Here is a 27,223-nt window from a genome sequence, read left to right as displayed (position 1 = left end):
CACTTTAACTCTTGCATCCTCCTGTCTTCTCCAAGTGGAAACTGCTTCAGACTGGAAGCCTGCAGTGGACAAGGGCCTTCATCGCTCTGCTGTTTCCTCTCTTTCTGCTCATCTCCTTCCCTATTCGTTAACCACTGCCTGGGACCTGCCAGAGTCTAAGGACAGAGGAGAATGAGGAAAGCAGTAGGGGGGCTGGTACTCTTGAAGTTGGGTTTCAAGCCCTCTAGTGTGAACTAGCACTCTGGTTGGGCCTGGTAGATGAATAAAGCCAATGCTCTTGTAGGTGCTCTGACAGTTCTTCTGAGGTTTCCCATTGCTGACCCGGTCACATTTCAAACACCTATTTCATTCATGATTTCCTTGAGATGTAACACAGGTCGCATGGTGATGCCAACCAAGTACTCGATGTCGTAATACTGGTGTTTCTCAAATGCATCAAACAGCAAGTCTTTATCAGCCTGTAGTCTACTTTCTTTCCATCTTCTTTTTCTTCTCATATTCAATACCATACTGATGGTTAGCAAACGGTTTATAACTGGTTGTGACAACCTTATCCAGTTTCTGTAAGGTTCTGGCAGGTTTGGAAGATTCCTGTATTTGCATTCTCTTCCATCTCATGCAGTTTTCACTTGCAGCCGGTCTGCATTCCACTTGCTGTACCACCATCTCTTTTTGTGAGAGCTTATCTTGTACACTCTCTGTCAACACTGTGAGAATCTGCTCTCTGACCCACTGCAAGAGGAACTGATGCTTCCTGGGCGTGCTGACTGGGACAGATTGTCCGTCAATATTGTGAGTGTTTGTAGGCTCCTCATTCAAAGTAAGTGATGCTCAGATTTTCTTGGATTCTTGGCAAGCTGCAGCTTCCCTACTTCCTGCTTCAGAAGCTTCAGGCCACTGTTGTGACAGGTATTTAGGAACCTTCACTAGCCATATCTGGTTGTTCTGTCGGATTCCTTCCAAGTTGAGTTATTGTGGATAATGCTGCTATGAACATGGTTGTACAAATATCTCTTCCACACCCTGGTTTGAATTCTTTGGGGTATATATGCAGAAGTGGAATTGCTGGATCACATGAAAATTTTATTTTTAATGTTTTGAGGAACTGTCATACTGTTTTGCATAGCAGCTGTACCATTTGACATTCTCACCAAGAGTGCACAGAGTTCCAATTTCTCTACATCCTTGCTAATACTTATTATTCTCTGTGGCTTTTTTTTTTTTTTTGGTAGTAGCCATCCCAATAGATATGAGGTGGTATCTCATTGTAGTTTTGATTTGCATTTCCCTAATGATCAATGATGTTAAGCATCTTTTCATGTGCTTATTGGCCACTTGTATATCTTCTTTGGAGAAATGTCTAGTCAAGTCTTTTGCCCATTTTTTAAGTAGGTTCTTTGCTTTTTGTTGTTGTGTATATTTTGGATATTAGTTCCTTATCAATATACGATTTGCAAATACTTTCTTTGGTCCCATGGGTTGACTTTTTACTCTGTTTATATTGTCTTTTGATGCTCAAAATTTTTAAATTTTCACAAAATCCAATTTTTCTTTTTTTGCCTGTGCTTTTGGTGTCGTATCTAAGAAATCATTGCCAAATCCAATGTCATAATTTCTTCTAAAAGAAGAAATATCCATGTTTTCTTCTTGGAGTTTTATAGTTTTAGGTCTTATATTTAGGTGTTTGATCCATCTTGAGTTAATTTTTATATATGGTGTTAGAAAAGGGTCCAACTTCATTCTTTTGCATATGGATATCCAGTTTTCTCCAGCACCATTTGTTGAAAAGACTGTCCATTCACCAGTGAATGGTCTTGGCACTCTTGTCAAAAATTATTTGACTATACGTGTGAGGGTTTGTTTCTGGGCTATTTTGCTTCATCTTAAAACACTCTCTTCTTTACATGCTTCCGGGTTTCCTCCTGCCTTTCAGGCTGCTCATTTCCAGTCTCCTTTGTGGGCTCCTCTTAATCTATTTTGGGCCATAAATGCTATTTCTTGGTCTTAGATACTGTCCCTTCTCACTCTACATATTTTTGAAGATTATATTTCTGTACATGCTTCTCAAATCAGCATCCATAGTTCAGGTCTGTCTCCTGAGCTTCTGGCTGACAACCCGAATGCCAGTGGATGTCCTACCATGCATCTGATTCTTAATAGGTCAAAACCAGAACCTATCAATTCGTATTCCTTCTCCCCACAAACAAACCTGCCCTTTCAGTATTCCCCCTCCACTCTGTTTCCTGAGCCAGAAACTTGGGTGTTAAGTTTGACTTCTCCCTATACCTCACTCCCACACCCAGTGAGTCAGCAAGCCCTGCCCATTCTACCTCCCACTTTATGTCAAGTCATCCCCTCCGTCCCCATGCCCTGGCCTGGTTGAGGCCATGCTACAACCTCTGTCACCTGGTTCAGTGCGATAGCTTTTTAATGGAACTCCTTGCTTCCTCCTTCAATATATTCCACACACTGGAGTTATAGTGATATTTCTAAAACATGGTTATAAACATGTCTTTCTCCTTCTTAAAAGCTGTCATAAAATAAAGTCCATTCTCTTAAAGGTGGCTTACAAAGAGCTTCTAGAAGAGACCACTGCCCACGTCTTGTCAGAAATTCCCTAAAGCACCACTGTAAACTCAGTTAACCACCACAGCTGTCTCCTGCCACCAGGTCTCCTTCAGTGTTATTTCTTGTCCCTGGATATTGCCACCACAACAACCCCACCCCTTTAGCTCAGCTAATTCCCACTTTTCTTATAGATGTCACCTAAGAAATCTCTTTCTCTCTCCTGAACCACCACCTCTGACATGAGCACCTCCCATGTGCGTCCATGGCACCCTGTGCTTCCCTATCCACACTGCCTCTAATGACAGTGTGTATTTGTGTCACCATGGGACAGTGATCACCTTGTGACACTGGGCCATGTCTGTCTTGTTTTCCACTGAATCTCCAGCACACAGGAAGGGCTCAATAAAAATTTGTGGCACTAGTGAAGGATTGATAAAATCTTCAACTGGCATTACCTCTTTAGAAAACTATCTGGCTGTATGAAACAAGAGCCTGTCCCTCACAGGTGTTATCTCTGGGCGGCCAGTAGAGACAGTAGCGTAGTGAGGACTCAAGGCTCATGCTCTGGAGTTAGACCTCCTGAGCTCAAACCCTGGCTCTGCCACTTACTGGTTGCGTGGCCTTGGGGGGTCATTTTACCTTTCTATGCCTCTTCATCCTCATCAGCAAAATGGGGATAATAATAGTACCAACCTTGTAGGGTAAGGATTAAAATGAGTTAGTAAAGTGCCTGACATGTAGGAAGGGCTCAGTAAATGTAAACTATTATTACCCTCTAGAATGTAAGTTCCATAATGGTAACAAACAGTACCAAAATGGTAGCGTTTTTGTCTGTTTGTTTGTTGCTATATCCGCTATGTGTAGAACAGGGCCTGGCACCAAGTAGGCGCTTAAATATTTGTTAAATAAATGAGTAAATAGGCAAAATTCATATAAAATGATTTTTATTTCAGCTTACTCATAATCAAAAAAATTTGGAAAAATTCTAAATGTCCAACAATATAGAAATGAATAAGATAATAAATATTCTTTGACAGGACTGTTATCAGAAACTTTAAATTTTGCTTTTAAGGACTATTGAAATGGTATGACATTATATTAATATATTGTTTTGCCAATCAATTTTTTAGAATAATAAAATAATAATAATATTGACATAGAGCTTATAATATGCTAGGCACCGTGCTAAGAGCTTTATATGCATTGACTCTTTTAATTTTTATAACAATGCTATTACATAAGTACTGTGGCCAGTTTTGGGATGAGCTGAGACACAAGAATTTGCATAATTTACCAAAAGTCACTTACCTCATGAGTACGGGAGCCAGGATTCAAACCCAGGCAGTCTCTCTCACCATTGCTGGGAAACAAAGAAGGGCTTTCCTCAATAGACCAGAAACTATCAGGGCTCCCTGAAAGCCAGAACTAGATTGGCTACCAGGATGTGTCAGTGACAAAGATGAATGCACAGGAATCCCAAACATTTGAGAAATTCTAAAATCATTAAAGACAGAAGAAGCCCCAACAAAACAGAGTAAACAGCAAGCAGAATAGGACTTCAGAAAAATTAGTATCTCCAGAGATGAAAGAGGATATAGCACCATGGACATTAGTCAGCTAAAGAGCTTGGAAATGAAAAACTTTGCAATAAAATATTCAAGAGCCACACAGCAGCAGGGATTCAGGTGAAGATGAGATCAGTGAACTGGAAGATTAATCCAAGGGATTCTTTCAAAATGTATCCTTAAAACAAAAAGATATAAAAAGTTTCAAAGGAAAGTTAAGAGACAGGTCCAGAAGTTCCAACATCGTTCAAACAGGAGTTCCAGAAGGAGAGAAGAGACTGCACACAGACTTCTCAAAGCGATTCTCAAAGGGATTTCCCAGAATTAATGAAACCCTCAGATGGAAAGATCTCACAAAGGACTTAGCAGGATGAATGAAAAAAGGAATAGTGTAGTGAAATTTCAGAAACCAAGGTTAATGAGAAAAGTCCTAAAAGCATTCACAAAGAAAACAGATTCCCTATCAATGAAGTATGCATCAGGTTGACTTCAGACTTCATCTGTAACACTGGTTGTAAAAATACAGTAAAGCAATAGCTTCAAACTTCTGAGAAAATATGATGTTGAACCTAAAACTCTAAACTCAACCAAACTCTCATTCTAGTATGGAGACAAAAATATACATTTTCACCCATAGACTTGCCCTGAATGAATTACTAGGGGATGTAGAAGAAAATTAATTTATGTGGAAACAGTTGGATAGCAAAAGCAATAATAAACAAACATGTAAAATGTATTGATAAATTCAAATGCCTGTTGATTAAAAAAACATTTTAGAAGAAAGTTTAGAAGAATAATATAAAACTAAAATCCTAGATGATATCCTCTAGCTTTCTCTCCTTCCCTTTCTCAGTGACCTTGGAAACCACAAGTCACTTAGGATATGGGTACAAGATGTCCCTACATCACTTCTTGGAGGACAGATGCCCAGGGGAGTGGGCCAACCCTCATCAGAATATGGCATAAATGATAAATAATCTTTTATTGGACTAAGATTTCAGGGCTTCAGGGTTTGCTACAGCAGTATAACCTGACCATTCTGGCCAATACACCTCTCTGCCTGCATGTCCTGCCGTTGGAGGGCATAAGGGCAGGTGCTGGAGGTGAGTGGCAAAGAGACAATGGGACCAGAAAGGTGGAGCTTTGGGGATAAGGTGCTTATAGACTCAAAGACCACTCTATGTTGAAGGGGTGACTGTAGCTGCTGTGCTTATATCCATATCCCATTTCTCAGTTTAGTCATTTGATGGAAAGAGCACAGAAAGAGGTGCCAATTCTGGTCCTGGTGTTGTTACTCCAAGGCTGTGTGGCCCTGAGCAAGTGTCTACCCCTTTCTGGGCCTAATTTTTCTTCCTTAAAATGTATGCAGCATCATCTGCCCGATGAACTTTCTATGAGACAAATGGTGAGAAAGGTGTGGGAGCATCTAATGCAATGAATAGAGGGGGACTCTAAGTGACCCCTTCCCCTGCTCCAGAACCTTCTTCCCCAGGTCCCATAACACCAGGCCTGGATTTGAGCTCAATCATTGCTTGGCGAGGGGGTCAGTGTTAGTGTTTCCTTCACGTTCAGTCCTTTTCTTGGGCATATGCAGTGGGCTGTTCCACGGTGAGGAGACAAAGGGTTCATTGCAGGTTCTGGCAATGAGCAGACAGAGCTGGAAGGTGCCTTTTAAGATTCCTTACAGGGTGATAGAAGAGCAACCACCTCCATTGCCTCTATCTAGGGTGGGCCCTTTTGGTAAGAGGGTTCCCCTCTGGAGAGCCCTGTGCTTTTGACCCACTACTTGGTCATCCTGGGATTGTTTCTATGTGCTCTGGATCGGGTTCTGTCCAAACTGTGCCCCTAAGTAATTGTTTGGTGACTTTGGACAGCCCACTGGCCCTTTGTACCTTAATGTGTAAGATGGGAAAGCTGCACTCAGGAATCTCTAAGATCTCTTCCAACTCAAAATGTCCTAGAATCTCGACTCTTGTTTAATGGAATCCGAGTCATAATGGAATCAAGCAAAGAAAGAATGCAGAAAACTGAATCCACCGACAGACCCTCACTTCTCAACTGAGAGCCATGCAGAAGAAACTGCCCGGCCTCGTTCCTGCTCAACCTCCTCTTCACCCGACTTCTCCTGGCGCCCAGGCTTGGCCTTCAGTTCCCTCCCTTCCCTCTGTCCTGCCTCTTGTTCCCATGACTTCTCTGTCTCTTTGCCCTGTGCCAGCCTCAGTCTCTAGAGACTCAGACCAACCTGGCCCTCTTCCAACCTTATACCCACACCATCTCCCTCCTCTGGCCAGTTTCTCTCCTCCCCATCTCCCTGCCTGGTTCACCTCCACCCTTGCCAGTCCCCCTGCTCCCCCCACCACCTGTCTTCCTCCCCTCCCTCTCCCTTCTGTTCGCCGCCCCTTTCGACTTGCTCCCCTCTTCTCTGACACCTCTCCCTTGACCCCAGTCCTGCCCCCTTCCCCTACTTCTTCCCCCAGCTGCATGGGCCTGGGGCCCAGACAGGCCTCCCCTGCTCCTGCTAGGACGCGGCCCCACACAGCCCTCTGCAGGCCTGATGACTCCTACACTCTGTCATGTGGGGACACTGGATGATGACCAGCAGACATACCACCTGGAGGACACCTCTCTCAGGTAAGGGCCTCTTTCCCAAGACTGGGTTCTCAGCCACCACCATGTCTTGGTTATCCTGCTGCCTGAGTTTAGCATACGCCTCAATTCCCATTCCTTACTTCAAATTTAAATAGAGATCTTATTATTTTTACCTAAGAGCCTCCATAGGGAGTAAAGCCTAGGGAAAATTGCAAGTGAATTCTGATTCTCTCTATTAATCTCAATACTTAAGGTATGGACATGCTGATACACACACGATCCTGCACAGTTTACGGTTCCCATAACCCTGTGCAGAGAGATCAGCACGGAAGTGCAAGGCAGCTTTAGCCTGATGAGAAGTTCTGTTCTCCCTGCCCTTTTATACAATCCAAACAACTTGGTTTGGATCTTTCGATTTACTTCTTTTTTCTTTCTTTTTTTTTTTTTTTTGAGACAGAGTCTCTCTTTGTTGCCCAGGCTAGAGTGAGGTGGCATCATCGTAGCTCACTGCAATCTTAAACTCCTGGGCTCAAGCCAACCTCCTGCCTCAGCCTCCCAAGTAGCTGGGACTACAGGCACACACCACCACGCCTGGCTAGACAAGGTCCTTTGTCTATTTTTGGTAGAGGTGGGGGTCTCACTCTTAGGCTGGTCTCAAACTCCTGACCTCAAGCGATCCTCCCACCTCGATCCTCCCACCTTGGCCTCCCAGAGTGCTAAGATTACAGGTGTGAGCCACTGTGCCCAGGCTCAGTTTACTTCTATATCATATTTATTAGTCAAAGTCCATTTGGAATACACTTAATCTTGGGATGAGGAAACTTTTTAATGCCAGGAGCAGAGGACTGAGCTAACCCATTCTCCCCAGTTCACAACCTCCTTTTATGATTGGCCTGTGCAAGGCCTCTCTCTTACTTATGTCTTCACTTTTATGCTCATTTACCACTTCTACTCCCCTCATTAAAAAACTCTCAAAATATTTTGATATGTATATGTACATATTCTTGTCAAATATGACTTCTCTGTCACAGGGACATATTTTCCTTTATTTTGTGGGCTGTATTTTAAATTTTTGTGCATATTATTCTCTAGACTTGCTTTTGTTTTCTGCCTATTCACCTGGGGTTCTTTTTTTTTTTTTTTTTTTTGGAGACAGAGTCTCTCTCTGTTGCCTGGGCTAGAGTGGCATGGTGTCAGCCTAGCTCACAGCAACCTCAAACTCCTGGGCTCAAGCAATCCTCCTGCCTTAGCCTCCCGAGTAGCTGGGACTACAAGCATGCGCCACAATGCCCAGATAATTTTTTCTATATATTTTTAGTTTTCCAGCTAACTTCTTTCTATTTTTAGTAGAGACGGGGTCTGGCTCTTGCTCAGGCAGGTCTCGAACTCCTGTGCTCAAATGATCCACCTGCCTCGGCCTCCCAGAGTGTTAGGACTACAGGCGTGAGCCACTGTGCCTGGCCTAGGATTCTGTTTTTAAGATCTGTCCGCATGTGTCTATGTCATCTGTGTTTCTGCCTTCTGTCCTATATCCTTAGAGTGCCTCCTCCATGTTATCCTCATCCACTTCCCCAGTGACAGCACACACTGAGGCTGCCTCTAACTCTCCACCATGACAGACAGTTCTGAACCGACCATCCGTATACGTGCCCACTTCTGATACCATGCGACAGTTCTCTGGGGTATGTACCCAGCACTGGGAGCACTGGATTAACAGGCTGAGCTAGAGGAGAATGCAGGGGACCACCTTCAGAGAGACCATGACTGACTTTATCCCAGCAATAATCCACAATAATCTTCTACTCTGACCACCAAGACTTTTCACTTTGAAAATCTACCACCTGTAGGAAGAGGGAAAGTTTCCAATGTTCCCATGAAAGCTGTGACCCTCTCCAATGACCCCTGCCCTGAAATTTACATGGTGGCAGGGTTTGGAAGGTGATGGTGGTCTACATCTTACATAACTATGGACATCTGACTTTTAGATTATATTTTTAAAATAGACATTACTGCGATGATAATTTACATAAAATGCACTCATTAGAAGGGTACAGTTTGATGCATTTTGATAAATGTATACACTTATGTAACCAACACCACAATCCAGATATAATATATTTCCATCATCCCCTCAAATTCTTTTATAATCTTTTGCAGTCAATACCTCCACCCACCTCAAATCCTCAGGCAACACTAATTGACATTTTGTACCTATAGATTAGTTTTGTGTGTTCTAGAATTTCATTTAACAGTATTTACCCTTTGTGACTGATTTCTTTCTTTTTAAACTAAGCCTAAACTGAACAGGCGATTTGTTTCATTCAGTATGCTGTTTTTGCAATATATCTGTGTTGTTGACTACAGTCTTCCCTTGGCATTAGCAGGGGATTGATTCCAAGACCCTCTCGGATAGCAAAATCCCCAGAGGCTCATGTCCTTGACATAAAAGGGCATAGAAATTGCATATAAACTACCCATATCCTCCCTTATACTTTAAATCATCTCTAGATTACTTATAATACCTAATGCAATGTAAATGCTATTTAATTGGTGGTTATATTATATAGTTTTTACTTGTATTATTTTTTATTGTTGTATTGTTATTTTTTATTGTGGGGTTGTTTTTTTGTTTTTGTTTTTTCTCCAATATTTTCGATCCTGGGTTGGTTGAATCCCCTGATGCACAGCCCGTGGATAAGGAGGGCCAACTGTATTATCAGTAATTTGTTTTCTTTAATGCTGAGTAGTATCCCATTATGCTAATATTTCACAGATCGTTTTTGCTAGATTGCTAGATGTGACAGTTATCGATGTGTTGCCTCCGCACTCCAGCTCTACCCTTCCCGACCGCAGTCAGGATGGCATAGCCCCTTTAAAACCCTTTCTCCTTTGCAGTGAGAACAAGGCTGAACTTTGTCAGTAGATGGCGCTGGAGGGACATTGCAGGAGGAAGAAACTTCCTGGCGTCAGTGTGCTCGCGTTTTGCTGCTGCGCGCTGCTGCCAGCGGCACATGCACGGGGGACGTCTATTAGCGCTCTGCTCCAGAGGCGCGTCCCAGCGCGCCAATGCCTGTGAGCTCACGGCCCCAGCCCCGGCCCTGCGCCCACCTCCTACACCCCTCCCGATGTGAGCTGTGCGCGCTCGCGCTGCTCTGGGACGCCCTGACTCCCTCCCTGCGCCTGCCGCCAGCCTGGGCCCACCCGCCGCTCCCCAGAGGGCTGTTTCTAGGGACCCTCCAGACACGGACACCATGACTCTCATGCCTTGCACCGTTCTGCCTGCAAGTAAGTTCATTCTTGACTCTCTGACTCTGTGCACACACCGGCCAGCCTCTCCTGTGCGTGTTGCCAGCTTACCTGGAGACTCCAGACCACGTCTGGGCTTAGCAACCCAGCACACTTCTACACATCCCACTCCACGTTTTCCAACAATATTCGAATCCCAGCTTTAAGGAGAGGGCCCCTTCCAATTTGTAGCTTCCTCAGCATGCTCCCTGACCCTTAGGGTCGTCTAAAGACTCCAAAGAGTTCTTATTATACCTTCATAGTTGCTCCCCTGCTTGAGTTAATCTTTTTGAAAAAAATAAATTTTATTTTGCATATTTAAGGCGTACAACATGGTGTCAAATAAGATACGTGTGCATAGTAAAATGGTTGCTACAGCGGAACAAATTAATACATCCATCATCTCACATCCCCTCTCCTCCAACCCCTCCCCCAGGGCAAGAGCAGCTATAATCTACTCAGCAAAAATCCTAAATACAATGCACTACTATTAACTATAGTCCTCATGTTGCATATCAGATCTTTCAACTTGCTCATCCTATATATTTTGCCACTTTGTATCCTTTGACTTACATCTCCCCATTTCCTCTCCAACAACCCCAACCCTGGTAACCGCTGTTTTATTCTCTGTTTCTGTGTGTTTGACCTTTTTTTTCATATTCCACATATAAGTGAGATCATGCAATACTTTTCTTTCTGTATTTGGCTTATTTCGCTTAATATAATGTCCTCCAGGTCCATTCATGTTGTGGCAAATGACAAGATCTCCTTTTTTAAGGCTGAATAATACTCCATTGTGTGTGTGCTTGTGTTTGTGCGTGTATCGCAGTTTCTTTATCCATCCATTGTTTCCACATCTTAGCTATTGTGAGTAAAGCTGCAGTGAACATGGGAATGCAAATACCTTTACAAGCTGGTGATTGCATTTCCTTTGGGTGTATACCAAGAAGAGGAATTGCTGGGTCATATGGTAATCTATTTTTACTCTCTTTAGGAACCTCCATAATGTTTTCCATAATGGGTGCACCAGTCTACATTCCCACCAACAGGTAGAAGGGTTCCATTTTCTTCACACCCTTGCCAACACTTGTTAACTCTTGTCTTTTTGATAATAGCTTTCCTAACATGTGTGCAGTGGTATCTCATTGTGGTTTTGATTTGCATTTCCTTGATGATTAGTGATGTTGACCACCTTGTCACATACATATCGGTCATTTTTATGTCATCTTTGGAGAAATGTTTATTCAAGTCCTTTGCCCATTTTTTAATTGGCTTATATGTTTTTTCATATTGAGCTGTATGAGTTCTTTACAAATCTTGGCTATTAACCCCTTATCTGATACATGGTTTGTAAATATTTTTCCCAATCTGTAGGTGGCCTTTTCATTTTGTTGGTTGTTTTATTTGCTGTTCAGAAGCATTTTAGTTTGATGTAGTCCTGTTTGTTTATTTTTGCTTTTGTAACCTAAGCTTTTGGTGTGTTATCCAAGAAATCACTGCCAAAGCCAACGTCAAGAGGATTTTCCCATATATCTTCTTCTAGGAGTTATGTGGTTTCAGTTCTTACATTTAGGTCTTTTATTCATTTTGAATTGATTATTGTGTGTGGTGTAAGATAAAGGTACAATTTCATTCTATTGTGTGTGGAAATCCAGTTAATAATTTTTATATTAAAATTTCTTCATTCAAATTACTGTATGGCTTTTATATTCTGATTGAATCCTAACAAATACATCAGACTTTTGTATCGTTTCCAATGTGGGGCTACTATGAATGAAACTTCCTTGAATATTCTCGTTTTTAGGTGGACATATTTTTTCATTTTTTCTGATAAACACCTAGGACTGGAATTGCTGGATCATGTGATAAGTGTATGTTTACCTTTGTAAGAAATTACCAAGCTGTTTTCCAAAGTGGTTGCACTAAAAATGCTGCTCCACATCTCCACTGACACTTGATGTTGTCAGTCATCAACTTTAGGCATTCTAGTGGGTATGTAGTTCCCAGATGACTAATGGTGATCTTTTCATGTGCTTATTGATAATTTATCGTCTTTGTGACATGTCTGTTCAAATCTTTTGCCCATTTTTACTTATGTTGTCTTATTATTAAGTTGTCATCTTGTTATGAGTCTTAAATGGTATCTTTAAAAAGAGAAGAAATTTTTATTTTTGTAAAATCCAATTTGTCTTTTTATTTTTATTTTATGGTTCATGCTTTTTATATTCTAAGAAATTATTGTCTGTCATAAAGTTATGAAGATTTTTTTCCTATATTTTCTCCTAGGAGTTTTCTGATTTTGCTTTTATGCTTACATCTATGATCCATTTGGGGGCTCATTTTTGTGCATAGTGTGATCTTTCTATTTAAATATCCAGTTGCAGCAGAATTTGTTGAAAATATTATTGAATGACTTTGACACCTTTGTCAAAAATCAATCCATGGGTGGGGTATGGTGACTCACAGCTGTAATCCTAGCACTCTGGGAGGCTCAGGCAGGAAGATTGCTTGAACTCAGGAGTTTGAGACCAGCCTGAACAAGAGTGAGACCCGTGAGACTCTGTCTCTACTAAAAATAGAAAAAATTAGCCAGGCGTGGTGGCACGCGCATGTAGTCTCAGCTACTTGGGAGGCTGAGGCAGAGGATCACTTAAGCCCAGGAGTTTGAGGTTGCAGTGACATATGACGACACCACTGCTCTCTTCCCAGGACAACAGAGAGAGACTCTGTCTCAAAAGAAAAAAAAAAAATCAATCTATCATGTGTAAGTCTATTTCAGTACTCTCTGTTCTGTTCCATTGATCTATATGTCTATTCTTAGGCCAATGCCACTGTTACTTTATAGTAAATCTTGCCATCAGGTAACATAAGTTGTCCAACTTGGTTCTTTTTCAAAATTGCTTTAGCTATTCAAGGTCCTTTGCATTTCCAAATAAATTTTAGTATCAGCATGACAATTTCTAAGATAAGCCTGCAGGGATTTTTATTGAAAGTGTAGGCCAAAAGGTCACTCCATGGTATGGGTCATACCTGAGGAGAAAAATGTATGAGATAAAAAAAGAACAAATGTTTTATTATTGCTTGAGCACAAGTTAAGTGTAACCTAAATATTTGTATATTAAAGCTTCAGGTACTTTCTTAAAGAATGCCAAAAGTGTAATAAGGTCATAACTGCATTTATCATGAACACTAAAAATGTGCACTTTTTAGTTAATGTGCATTAAACTGTAACAAAATGTCTGGCAATAATAGATCTAGTTTGATGCTCCCTGAACTGTATGAGATACATGCTAAAATTACACATGAAAATTTTGGTCAGATTTGGCCATTAAAAAAAGGAGAAGAAAGTGTAGGCCAGGCACAGTGGCTCACACCTGTAATTGCAGCACTTTGGGAGGCCAAGGCAGGAGGATTGCTTGAGGCCAGGAATTCAAGACTAGCTAGGGCAATATCGAGAGACCCTGTCTCCACAAAAGAAAACAAAAACATTAGCCAGGCATGCACCTATAGTCCCAGCTACTCGGGAGACTGAGGCAGGAGAATCGCTTGAGCCCAGGAGTTTGAGGTTGCATTGAGATATGATAATGCCACTGCACTCTAGCCTGGGCAACAGATGAAACCCCGTCTCAAAAAAAGAGAAGAGAAGAGAAAAGAAGAGAGGAAAAGACAGGAGAGAAAAAGAAAAGAAAAAGAGAAGACAGTGTATTGAATCTAGACATCCTTTTCTTATTCTTGATCTTAGGGGAAAGTGTCCAGTTTTCATCATTCAGTGTCACGTTAATTCTAAGTTTTCCATAAACGGAATTTTTGAGGTTAAGCAAGTTCTCTTCTATTCCTAATTTGCTAAGAGGTTTTTTTTTTTAAATTATAAGCAAGTATTTAATTTGGCCAATTTTTTTATGGATCTTTTGAGATGATTCTATGGTTTTCTCCTTGTTTTCTATTTATCCTATCATTCTTTGTTCCTTTTTTTCATTTTTCCTACCTTCCTTTGGATAGTGTATTTTTAGTATTGCATCTAATTCATCTCCACTATAAACTTATTAGCTAACTGCTTATTTTTTTATTGTTTTATTTCTTTTTATTTTTAGTGTTTATGCATCTTTTTTTTGTTTGTTTTTGTTTTTTTGAGACAGAGTCTTACTTTGTTGCCTGGGCTAGAGTGAGTGCCCTGGTGTCAGCCTAGCTCACAGCAACCTCAAACTCCTGGGCTTAAGCGATCCTACTGCCTCAGCCTCCCGAGTAGCTGGGACTACAGGCATGCGCCACCATGCCCGGCTAATTTTTTCTATATATATTTTTAGTTGGCCAGATAATTTTTATTTCTATTTTTAGTAGAGACGGGGTCTCGCTCAGGCTGGTCTCGAACTCCTGACCTCGAGCGATCCACCCGCCTCGGCCTCCCAGAGGGCTAGGATTACAGGCGCGAGCCACCACGCTCGGCCTATTTTTAGTGTTTATGCATCTTTTCTTTTTCTTTTTTTTTCTTCTGGTCCTTGCCTCAGAATACTCTACGCATCTTTAATCATAGTCTACCTTCCAATAATATTATAACTTTTCAAGTATAATGTAAAAAACTTACATCATATGCTTCTATTTATCCTCTCCCATTCTTTATGCTATTGTTACCATACAGTTTTTGTTCTACATAAGTTACTCACCCCCTAATAAATGGTTATTTTTTTTCTTTAAACAGTTATCTTTTAAGAAGTTAAACAAGAAGTATTTTATATTTACATATGTATTTTTGGTGCTCTTCACTCTTTTGTATCTATCTGAATTTCTATTTGATATCATTTTCCTTCAACCTGAATAATTTGCTTTAATAATTTTTGAAGTGCAAAATTGATGGCAAATTATTTCAACTCAACCTGAGCCCTAGGCAATCACTAATCTACATTTTATCTCTATAGATTTGCATTTTATGGACATTTAATATAAATAAAATCATACAATATCTAATTTTTTTGTGACTGACTTCTTTCGCTTAGCATAGTATTGTTAAGGCCATCCATGTTGTAGCATGTACTTCTTTCCTTTTTATTGCTAAATATTCTTACATTGTGTGGAGATGTAACATACATTTATCCATTCATCAGTTGATGCACATTTGGGTTATTTCCAATTTTTTGGCTATAATGAATAATGCTGCTAGGAACATTCCTGTACAAGTTTTTGTGTGGACATATGTTTTCAATTATCTTCTGCATATACTTAGGAGTAGAATTTCTGGGTCTTATGCTAACAATGTTTAACCTTTTAAGGAATTGCCTAACTTGTTTCCATAGTAGCTGCATCATTTTACATTTCCAGAAGATTCCAATTTCTCCACATCCTCCCCCCCACTTGTTATTATCCTTTTTTATTATGGCCCCCTTAGTGGGTATGAAGTAGTATGTCATTGTGGATTTGATTTGCATTTCCCTGATGGCTGATGTTGAACATCTTTTCATGTGCTTATTGGTCATGCATGTATCTTCTTTGGTTAAATGTCAATTCAGATCCTTTGCCCATTTTTAAATTGAGTTGTCTGTTTATGATTGATTTTTAAGGGTTCTTCATAGAGGCAATAAGGGAGAACCTACTTCCTTACTCTTCCAGCTTCTAGAGGCTGCTCACATTCTCTGGCTCATGCTCCTCTTCGTCCACCTTCAAAGCCCAGTAACACTGCACCTCTTTGACCATTCTGCAGTCACTTCTCCCCCTGACCACAGGTGGGAAGGATTTCCCACTTATAAGGACCCATGTGATTAGACTGGGCCCAGATAATTATCCCAGATAATCTAGGGTAATCTATCTCAAAGTCCTTAAGATAATCACATCTGCCAAGTCCCTTTTGCCATGTAAATTAACATTGTCACATTGAGATCAGAATGTGGGCATCTGTAGGGGGCCATTATTCTGCCTACCACACCACCGCCACCAATAATGCTTCAGTGAATATCCTTGTACGTGTCACTTTAATGGATATCTGTCTACAGATTTACTGGTCATAGGGTCTGCATATAATTGGACCAGGTAGTGTCAGAGATTGCTCTCCAAAATGGCTGCACCAGTCTATGTTTTACACAGAATCTGAAGTTCCTGTATCTCCATGTCCTTGCCATGATTTGGCATCATCCAGCTTCTTCATTTTTGCCAGTCTCTTATAGGTATAAAGTGATGTCTCATTATTGCTTTATTTTGCATGTTAATAAGATTAGAAGTTTTTCCTTGCCTTTAGTTCACAAAAATATTTATCTTACATTTTCTTTTATTAGCTTTGTATTTTACTTTTCAATTTTAGATCTATTAAGCCATCTAGGGCTTCTCTTTATATCTTGGTTTAGATAGGGATGCTTTCTTTGTCCAGGTAGTGAAGCGGTTTTCCTAACATATATTTAAACAATCCATTTCCCCCGTTGTTTTAAGTTACTCCCTTTATCATGTATTAATTTTCCAGATACACATGTGCCAATCCTTGGACACTCTCTTCTTTTCTTAAACACAAGCTGATCTAGCCATTCATGGACTTGTATTACTGCATATAATTGTAGAGTAAATTTAATGCTTAAAATCCAACTGAAATTTCAATTAAGGGTACATTGAGGCCAGGTGTGGTGGCTCATGCCTGTAATCCTAGCACTCTGGGAGGCCGAGGTGGGTGGATTGTTTGAAGCTCAGCAGTTTGAGACCAGCCTGAGCAAGAGCGAGACCCCGTCTCTACTAAAAATACGAAGAAATTATATGGACAACTAAAAATATATATGAAAAAATTAGCTGGGCATGGTGGTACGTGCCTGCAGTCCCAGCTACTCAGGAGGCTGAGGCAGGAGGATTGCTTGAGCCCAGGAGTTTGAGGTTGCTGTGAGCTAGGCTGACGCCACAGCACTCTAGCCAGGGCAACAGAGTGAGACTCTGTTCCCCCCCCAAAAAAGAGTACATTGAATTTATAGATCAATTTGGGGGGAGTTACTATCTTTATATTAAACTGTCTCTTCCCAGAACAGGAAATGTCTCTTCATTTATTCAGATCAACTCTTTTATTAGAGTTTAAAGTTCTCTCCATGGAGGTCTTATATATTCTTAAATAATTCCTAGATACTTAATAACTTTTATTGCTATTGTGGATAATATTTATTATTTATTGGTTTTAGCTGTTATAGAAAATGCAATTGATTTTTGTAGGGTGATCTTGTATGCAGCAACCTTGCTGAATGTTCTTATTAGTTCTAATAATTAATACTATTTTAAAAATTAGGTGGTTGTCAAATTATCTATAAATGATAGTTTTATCTCTTCTCTTTCAATCCTTACACCTTTGTTCTCTTTATGGCATTGTACAGGATTTCCAGAACTATGTAAAATGGTAGCAATGAGAGTGGGCCTCCTTGTATTGATCCTAGGGTTTTTGGTATATGACTTGTATCAAATTAGGAAAGTTACCTTCTGTTGGCTAAGAGTCTTATGAATAGGATTAAACCTTATAACATAACAAGCAAAGGTATTAGGATAATTATAGATTTTTTTTCTCCTTTAGTCTATTAATGTGGTGAATTACAGTGATGAATTTTTTTGATAACAATGGACCATCCTTGCAATCCTTGGATAAACGCTACTTGATTATGATATATTACTTTCTAATACACTGTTGTATTTTATAGTTTATATTGAGGATTTTCACATCTACTAAATTCTGTTTCTCTTTTCTTAATATTTACTCTAGAGGTTTTAGAATGGATACTTAGGAAGATTGAAGTTACTCAGTATCTTTATCCTTCTCAAGAACATTCCAAGGACTAATTCACTTGCTGCTGTTTGTCAATATTTTGGGAGCAGACATCCTCCTCCGCCTCCTCCCCTTTTAGTCATGCTTATCTTTACTTTTACAGATTAAAACATTATTATAGTTTTTATTGTTATTATTTATTATTTTATGTTATTATTTACTTTTAAACCTATTTCTTTGTTCACTTTTCCTTCTTGCATCTCAGCCCTTCTGTCCAGGATCATTTCCCTTAGTGACAGAGAACACATAGGACTGGCTGTGTTTCAGGTGCTGTTCTGAGCACTGTAAAACATATTATCATGCTGGGTGCAGTGGCTCACGCCTTTAATCCTAACACTTTGGGAGGCCAAGACGAGAGGATTGCTTGAGGCCAGCCTGAGCAAGAGTAAGACCCTGTCTCTACAAAAAATAGGAAAATTAGCTGGGCGTTGTGGTCCCAGCTACTCAGGAGGCTGAGGAAGGAGGATCACTTGAGCCCAGGAGTTTGAGGTTGCTGTGAGCTATGATGATGCCACTGCATTCTAGCCCAGGTGACAGAACAAGACCCTGTCTCAAAACAAAACAAAAAATATTACCTCATCTTAATCTCCCAATAACCCTGTGAAGTACATACTATGTTCTTACTCTCTGAAGAACATCCTCTAGAATTTCTTTCTTTGTATCTCAATTTTTGTTGTCTGCCCTTTTTGTTTTGTCTTGTTTTTTTGGTTGTTGTTTTTGGAAAGAATTTTGCTGAATAGAAGCATGGAAATTCTTAAATTCATGAGAGTATACGCCAGAATCCTGGCGAGCACCAGAGTTCATATACTAGACTCAAGCCTTCTCTCAAGGAATGGTGCCCACGGGGACTGCAAGGCCAAGAGCCAGAGCCAAGGCAGAGGAGGTCCCCCTAGAGGGCTCTTGGGTTGAAGGATGCCAGCCTTGTGCCAACAAGCACATGCCAAGACAATGCTACACTTCCTTTATCCGTCTTCTGTACCCCCAAACCCAGCCCTAGGAGGACAATGGTTCTGCCTAGAAATGACTCAATGTTGACATATTTTCTGTCCCTCCATGAGGAAAGGAGGGTAAGGGGTGCTCCAGGAGTCAGTGATTGATGTAGGTCACAGCACTAGAGATCATTGCTGTTTACTGCTTGTATTGAGTGTGGCTGAAATAAGGGAGACTGACGCAGCCATATGCCCGAGCAGAGCTGCTGGACCCAAGAGCTCAGAAAGAAATGAACAGTGGGTCAAAAGCAGTGGCCTTAGCTCCGTTTACCCTTGTGGAGTCCATGGGAACAGAGGCTTTGATGGCCTGGAGGCAGGGATCCTGGGAGACACAGCCAGAAGCTGCCTGGACCAGGGAGATTCCACAGCCCAAGGACATTGCTGTGGCAGTAGAGTTCCCCATACAGGAGTCAGAGGCCCATGTCATCGCTTTCATGCCTTTTCCCAAGATATACTGCTCTCTTCTGCCTCTCAACCAAGGCATCCTCTTCCTCCTCCTTTTAGTCACCTGGAACCCTGTTTTCTCTCTCCTAGAATTAAGAACTGTCTACAGAAAGCAACACATGAAACCATTTTCAAAATGACTTTAATCATGTTTTGCTGCCCAAATACTGTACATGCAGAAGCCATGTGAAGAATTTTCTCCCAAGGGAATTGGCAAGAACGTTGTACAAAACAGCCGGCAGTCCCTCCCAGCTGTCCACCTGCCACCCAGGAACCACAATAAGTTTGGAAAGATGCTGCACATAGAAAATGTATAGAGCACAGATATAAAAGGCTAATTGCTTCTTATCTAAACAGTGTGCTTGTCAGTCCCTATCAGCTATCTTCTCTCTTCGCAGGATGCATTTGGAAATTCTAAAAAAGGGGTTCCCACCTGCTGTGAGTTTATATGCCGAAGGAGTTGGTAGAGCCATCAGGCCTGCTTTCCCGAAGGAAGCAGCCACTCTGCCTTCTGGGGTGATGTCTGGTAAAAGGCATTCTGGAGGGAGGAGTGGTTTTAAGGAGCATAATACTTTGAAGGGAAATAAGTTCTCTCTCTCCTCCCATCACAGAGCATTTCCTTTAAAATTCTCAGATCTTCAACTCTCCCACTGATGCCATCCTAGAAGCAGAAATGAGGAATGACCCAGCCTCATCTGCTGGTGGGGACACTGACCTAACTCAGGGTGCAGCTGAGGTTGTGACATCACATCAGCACCTTGAAAATTGTCCATTGTAGATAACCCTTAATTATTTCTCATCATCACACAAGAGTAAAAGAGGGAGGACAAACCACGAAGAGGGGAAAGCAGAGTCTGTAAGGATTCCCAGAGTTCTTGTCAGAAGCAGCATCTGGGCACGGACCAGATGAAGACCTGTGCCCAGCTGGGGCACCAGGGGCTGGAAGAAACCAGCCTGTGGAACTGGGCACGAGGTGCACCAGGCTGGCAACACTCATCAGCTCCAGATCAGAGACTTTTAAAACCTGGAGGGAACCATGGAGCAATCGGCAAATGCTCTGATATTGCAGATAAGGAAGCTGAGGCCCAGAAAAGTGAGAAGTCTTGCACAAGGTCACAGTTTCTGGCAAAACTATACAGAGCAGCCTTTGATTTCCTATAGCCAGCTGTCCACTCCCAGGTCACTGGCTATGGGGCAGTTGCTCAGTTGCCCCTGAAATTCCCAGGCCCCTTTGCTGATAGCCAGGCTCTCTGGAACCCAGTCCCATAGACCCTTCCTGGCATCAGTGTGAACTCCTTGGAGAGGCCCAAGGCCCTGTCCTTACTGTCCCAGTTTCCAGAGCCCTGGAAGGTTTTCCCAAAGCAGAAACACATTTTTTAACGAGCACCTGCCCCAAGCCAGTCCAGGCCCCTGAGAGAATGCAGGTTTCTCTCACTGATGTGGCTTCCCTCACAGGCACAGCCATGCTGGGCCCACAAAAGCCCAAGCTCAGGGTTCGGGGGAGGGGAAGTTGCTTTGCTACATGGAAAGATTAAGCCCTTTGTCAGAGAACAAGGTCCCACCATTGGGCACGCCAACATCTGAGCCACATTTTGTGCAGCTCAGCCAGCAGAGTTGGTGCCCGAGGAGGCCAAGTTGCTCTCTTTGGCATCACCGACATTGCTCTGAGATGCTCAGGCACACTTTCAAAATAACCCTTTCCCAGCCAGTCCAGGCCAGTGCAGCCCCCACCAGGCCTCGCCTGATTGTGGGGGCCTCCCCTGCTCTTCAATCCTGCTTGTTTTTCCCCAGCCTCTTCTGACCTGAGCGAAAAGCAGACTTGAGAGGGAGAAGGCAGGGGACGTGTCCACCTTTTCATCTCCTCCCTGATCACTCAGTGAAAGACAGTCCAGTAGAGGAAGCAGCATTTTAAAGAATCTCTTTATGTGTCAGGATATTGGAGAAGAAAACTCTGGGGAGAGGAAGAGGAGGGTAGGAGGCAGCAGGGAAGCAGGCATCTTCTTTTCCATCTCCCTGCGGCCACTGCGGAAACACTGCTGGACAACCTCCTGGCCCCGAGTGACAGGCCATCTCTCCCCCAGGTGGAGAGCAACTCATCTACAACATCGAGCGAAGGCAGCAATTTCTTGCAGAGTTTGCACAGTGCTAGAAGCAGTCAGGAACACAGAAGAGCAGCCTTGCTAAAGCCCTGCTGCGCTCTGGGCTGAGGAAGGTGGGGAATATGAGGTATTAGGAGCTCGGGAGCCCCAGGGGAAGAGGAGCTCGGCATCTCCTGGGCAGCAGGGCCTGCAGGAAGGACCCTGGCTGCACATCAGGGCTCCTGGGAACGCAGGCTGAGATTGTGCTACATTTCATTTCCAAAGAAGTACCCTTGGAGGTCTTTATTGTCTTTAAAAATGGAGGCTTCCGCTCTCCTCAAGGCTGGCAGTAAAGAAGAGGTCGGGCGTGCTTCCCTGGGGGTGTCATGCCCCCAGGAGGACTGGCTCGACCTCAGTGCTCTAACCGGCAGTGATTCCACGAGAGATGAGCTCCATGGGTGCCCGTTCCCTGGAGCTCCTAGGTTCTGCCTCAGCCCCACGAAATGCTGGCATTGCCTGGGACTTGCTGGTCCCAAGAGCCTCCTAAGTGCTCCTTTCCTTGTAGAATTGGGTGGCAGAAGAGACGGGGGAGGGAGGAGTTTTGGAGATGGTTCTTCCCTGAAGGATCGAACTCCCCTTGTCAAACCCAAACTTGGCTCCCTTTACGGAGCCTGCCTCACACCAAAGCCCACTGCAGGAAAAAGGAGTCTGAAGAAAGTGGGGCAGACTGAACAGACTACGAAGACAGATGCTCTGAGTCACCCATCACCGTCCCTGCCCACAGCCCAGCATCACTGCAGGGCCACTCCTGTCTCTGCCACATCTGTGACGACCCTCCTGACCAGGGGAGATGGAATGACAAAGAGCCCCATCCTGTAACCACTGCAGGGTTTCCTCTCGGGCGAGGGGGCACGTGGAGCCAGGACACCGAACCTGGCAGTGAGCTGGAGGGATCAGGCTCCTTCCTTCCCCACAAGCCCCTCCTCAAAGGGCACATGTCCCCCAGCCCAGGGAAGGCCAGGAGTCACACCTGTGCACGTTCCTCGTCTGGGACAGCCTAGCTCCAGAGTGGCCTCTCGGACAAGCCTCTGCATCCAGGATGCTGAGAAACTCTTAAATTCAGCCACTCCCATAACACGTGCACATCAGCCTCACACGTCCTCACCCTCATGGGGGGAAATACAGGTGGGGATTAGTAATTGATTTGGTGCAAAGGGTGAAAAATAATAATCCCCAAGGTCAATTTGGAGAGGAGTTACCTTCCATTAGAGAGGTGGGACAGTGGGGTGGCCCAACTCCTGGCTGTTCTGACAGCTGGGGATCATAGGCGGGTCAGCCCAAGTTACCAGCACATCAGGCCCCTCCTCTGGCCTGAACTGCCCCTGTGCTAACCACCGCCCCGGGGGCAAGGGGCACTGTGGCCCAGAGCTGCCCAGGGCTAGCCATGCTGCGGGCAGCTCCCCACCTTCCTGGACCCCTAGAGAGAGGAGAGTATTGTATTGGTAGCCCCCCATTCCTGGGGGTGACTGCACAGTCTCGGTATCACCCCTTGGTGATACATCAGCAAACGTCTACGCTACCCTGCAGATCACTAACAATCCCATCACTCCAGAGATGTGGAGTGTTTTCATGCCATCCTGAGAGCAACTGCTCTAGAGGTGAATACCTCACAAATAGGAGATAAAAATACCCTCTTGCAAGCGAGTTTCCTCCCCCACTAGGGTCAAGGAGTACAGAGCCCTTTGCCCCACTGGTAGGAACATGAGAAAGGCCTGCACTACCCAGTCCGAGCACTGGGGCTGGGAGAGCATTTCTGCCTTCCCAGCTGCCTTCCCCCCTCCTCCGTGCACACAGTGGTTCTCTTCTCTGACGATACAAGAATGGAGACTCAGGTGGGAGACAAGCCCAGAAGCTAACTCTGCTTCCTTCCTTCCCGCCCTTACCCCATCTTGTCCTGTGAGCAGGACGGGTGAGGTCCTGGCTTCTTCTCCTAATTTTCCGGGCAGGGAGGTGACAGGACTCTGGCTTCAGCCTAACAAGCAACCCTGCCAGGCAAGGAGGCCCTTTGGGCTGAGATGGCCCACGCACCACCCCCCAACTTTGGTTCTAAATGGAGGCCCAGCGCTGGGCTGAGGCCTCTCCCCTGCTACCTGGGGGGCGCGTCCCTGCCTCAGGTACTCGGGTCACAGTCATTTTAGCACTTGGGGATGACGTCTGGGGAAGAGGGAGAAAGAGAGCTTTCCCCCACTTTGAACCCAAGGGCTGCTCTGCCCATCTCCTGGGCAACCTTTCTCCTTCCACCCTGGAGCCGAGGAGGGAGAGGGACAGATTTGGGCATCCCTGAGCCAGACTTCAGGATTCCCGGCAGACATACCTCATAGCGGGTCCAGCCCAGGCACTGGTCCCCACCAACAGGGCCCAGCTGTCAAATCAAGTCAGGGAGTGAGTGGCTGCCAGAAGCTCCAACCAGACAGGGTGCGGGAGAAAGCAGAGGCAGGTGAGGCGCCTAGGGCGGGCCACTTTCCGGGGGCAGTGGTGGAGCGCAAGAGGGCAGGGAGGCCGAAGGGGAAGTATTGCTTATACAGAGCTGGTGACGGTGGCAGACTAGAGTCCGGAGCCAGGCTGCTCATGGAGCCAGAAGGCTGGAGCCCACGTGAGTCTGAGCTCCCAGGCAGGGACCCTGGTTTGGAAATGAGCAAAACATAGAACCGCAAATGAACAACTTCATGCAGCTAATCACAAAGGTCAGGCAGGATTCTCAACGGTGGCTCGGAACAAGTCAGCTGTAGCCTGGCTTATTCCAGCAGAAAGCCCTGCTCTCAGCACCTCCTTACTGAGCCACAGCCCGCCAGAGATGAGCCCGGGGGTGGGGACACGGCCACCCTCAGGGCCTAGGGGGGACTGTCTGCTTTGGCAGGTAACATCCCCTCTGAGGCTGACCTCCTGGTCCTGCCGGGAGAGCTCCTTTGGCATGTTGGAGAGGAGGAGGCTTGCAGAGATAAAGGAGACGAAGGACAAATGCTCAGGGGGCACCTGGCTGGCAGCCCTGGGGACTAAGACCTTGTCCGTCGCTATAGGAAGGAGGTGGTTCCAGCCCCACAAAGAAGGAGGTCTCCAAGCCCCCGCACCCCGGCATCCTCTGCCTCCCGCAGGGCCCTGGCCAGCGTGCTAGATGGGCATGCTACATGCTGCAGGACACATTCGGCGGACGAAGGAAGAGCTGCCCGAGCAGCTCAGGTGGGGAGGAGGGTGTCAGTGGGGGGGATGGGGTTCCCAGAGGGCCTCGGCGTGGCCAGCGCAGTGGATGCTACATTCCTCAGAAAACAGCAGCGGTGCTGGGAGAGGCAAGGGCGGAACAAAAGACAAGACAGAAAACAAAGCAGAGACCACCAGGAGCAGACACGGGTGGGGACACGCAGGCTCTGCTCTGGTTCCTGGACACGGCAGGACCGACCAGTGGTCGCATCTCCCACCTCCACCCCCGGAGACCCCTCAGGGTGAGTCATGTCCCCACCACCCTCCTCTGGGTTTCTTTTCAACAAGATACAAAGAGACATGGAGACGTTTCAGCCCATGTAGTCACCAGGTCTGACTGTACCCAGACAGGTGAACAGATAGAATGTGGACACACACAAACGCGCATACACACACACACACACACACACACACCACAGTCTCCACTGCCAGCTGGGACAAGCCCAGTAGCCAAGAGGCATGCAGTAGGACAGGGGTCCAGAAAGACATGGAGACTATGTACAGGGGAGGAGGTGGGGGTCAGCAGGCACCCCTTCCCGCACCACCATCCCAGCCTCTCTTCCCGACATCCTTAGGAGCACGAGGGACTGGTGGCACTCTCCAGGGAGGACTGGGACAGGCGCCTGGTGAGGGAGCCGAGCGTGGAGTCTGCCACTGAGGAGGTGGGGAAGAGTCTGTACCAGCCGGTGACCGCAGTGCTCAGGTCCAGCTCGTCCAGCATGATCTGGGCCATGCCCATGAAGCACTTATGGTCCATGCGGCCATAGTCTCCCCAGACGATCACCTGCCAGGAGGGGAGGAAGAGAGCGAGGGACTGAGCTCCTTCCCTGACTCCAGGACTGCACAGTGGCCCCAAGAACCTGTAAGTTTCACCTGGGCACAGTCGGGGCAGAGAGAGCCTGGACTCAGACTGATTCAGGGCAACAACTTACCGAGCACTTAAGATGTGCCAGGTGTGAGCCTATGGACTTTGCACACAGTATTTCAATTGTTATAACAAGCTGTGTAGGTCAGCTGCTGTGCATTGTTACAGCCACCGAGAGGAAACTGCAGCTCAGAAAGGTTCATTAACTAACCCAAAGAGACACAGTAATTTGTGGCAGAGCTGGGAATGAACTTGGGTGTGTCTGACTCCACAAGCTTCCAGCATTCCAGAAGACAGCGTTCCCTAGGAAGGGGCAGACTCCAAGGGCCCCTGTCACAGAACCAGCTCAGCCCAGAGGAACAGCCCTACACAAGAAGTCAGACGGCCCAGACGGCCCCAGCTCTAGCCTCTTCTCTGCCACCCATGTGGCCTCATGCAAGACCCAACAGCCACCACTGCCATGCCCGTTAATACTTGCCGAGTGGTGTCTAGGTGCCAGGCCCTATGCCAGCCTCTCTACATGCAATCTTTCATTTAATCTTCACAACAGACCACCTGCAGCTAGTGGGTGTTGGGCTGGAGTTTCAACTCAGGACTGAGCCCAGAGACAGAGCCACCACTGTGCTATGTCCTCACATGACCTCAGGTTCTTCACCTATGAAATGGGCCACCACTCTCCCAGGACTGTGGTGAAGGGCTAACGACACAAAGTGTGCAGAAGGGCTTTGTCACTCTCAAGTGGTCAAGATGAGAGTCACTGGCCTGGGTTCAACTCAGCTCTGCTAGTTACTAGCTTGAAACCTCAAGCGAGTCACGTCACCTTTCTGAGACTCTGTTTTCTCGTTCGGAAAGTGGGGAGAATCACAGCTATTTTGCAGGATCATCTCGAGGTTGAAACAAGGTCATGTTTGCAAAGCACCTAACGCAGAGCCTGGCGCAGAGCGGGTGCGCAATAAACATCAGCACCAAGGGAAGCACAAGGCAGCCGTCAGACAGATCCGTTCTACCCACCAGCTGTGCAACCTGGGGAGCAATTTCGTTACCCCCCGAACCTTGGTTCCCTTATGAATCGGCTGGGGGCAAGAACACCTCACTGGGCCGTGAAAACAAATAGGTAATACAAATCAACATGTCTGCACAGTGCTTGGCACAGCAGAAATTGTAAATAAATAACTTTAAATTACGACTTCCAGTCTTTGAGAGCCTGCCGTGCCCCACTTGCCTGTGACACTCACCTGTAGCACCTTGCCCGGGGGCCCCTCGTCAAAGAGCAGGGCCTGCTGGTACAGGGGATCACAGGTCTTCTTGGCCACCTTTGTCTTCTTCTTGGCTAAGCAGGCTCCATTCTCAAGCAGGTAAACCTTGATATAAGTGGCTGAGGGATGAGAACAAGCACGATGGGGAGGGGTCCAGCAGGGACTACTATGGCCCTCCCTGTCCCCTGTCCTGGAGGTGAGCAGGGTGCATAGGATGAGCCAACCAGCGGACGGCACATGGGACAGGCAACCAGAGCACGGACTTCTCCACCCTCCCCTACCCCTGCCCTAGTCACTGGCCTTCCAGGCAAGCTGTGACTCCACTGTCAAGAATACTGATTTAGGCCAACTGAGAACTTGCTAGACCCACAGCCTCCCTGCCAGGACCCCATTTCCAAAATCCCTCACCTGGGAGGGATTTGGAGCCTGGTTTGGGAGTCAGGCCCCGAGCTTCAATCACTTCCACCTCCAGCTGTCCGCTGCGATCCATGATGGCAATGTGCACGTCCCCTGCGAGGGAGAAGAAGGTGAGTCCATGCAGAGCCAGGCCAGGGTGGGCCA

At 45.1% G+C, this 27,223-nt stretch overlaps 1 protein-coding gene across 7 annotated transcripts in view; it reads right to left on the bottom strand.

Moving 5' to 3' along the window:
- The window catches only part of RIMS3 (regulating synaptic membrane exocytosis 3), an 85,742-nt gene that overhangs the window by 8,516 nt on the left and 50,003 nt on the right, over positions 1 to 27,223 (bottom strand). For 6 of the 7 annotated variants that reach the window (XM_045548123.1, XM_045548120.1, XM_045548121.1 and 3 more), the window contains 3 exons: positions 27,071 to 27,172; positions 26,642 to 26,781; positions 19,334 to 25,325 (listed from right to left, as the gene is read on the bottom strand). In XM_045548123.1, the coding sequence (XP_045404079.1) occupies positions 25,113 to 25,325; positions 26,642 to 26,781; positions 27,071 to 27,172 (455 nt within the window). In that variant the 3' untranslated portion in view covers positions 19,334 to 25,112. Of the gene's footprint in view, positions 1 to 19,333; positions 25,326 to 26,641; positions 26,782 to 27,070; positions 27,173 to 27,223 lie in introns of those variants that run through there. The other variant, XM_045548126.1, reaches the window with a different exon arrangement.

This window comes from Lemur catta, chromosome 3 (genome assembly GCF_020740605.2).
Source record: "Lemur catta isolate mLemCat1 chromosome 3, mLemCat1.pri, whole genome shotgun sequence".
NCBI lineage: Eukaryota > Metazoa > Chordata > Mammalia > Primates > Lemuridae > Lemur > Lemur catta.
The sequence above is the reverse complement of the archived record's forward strand: the minus strand, read 5'-3'. Positions and strand labels throughout refer to the sequence as shown.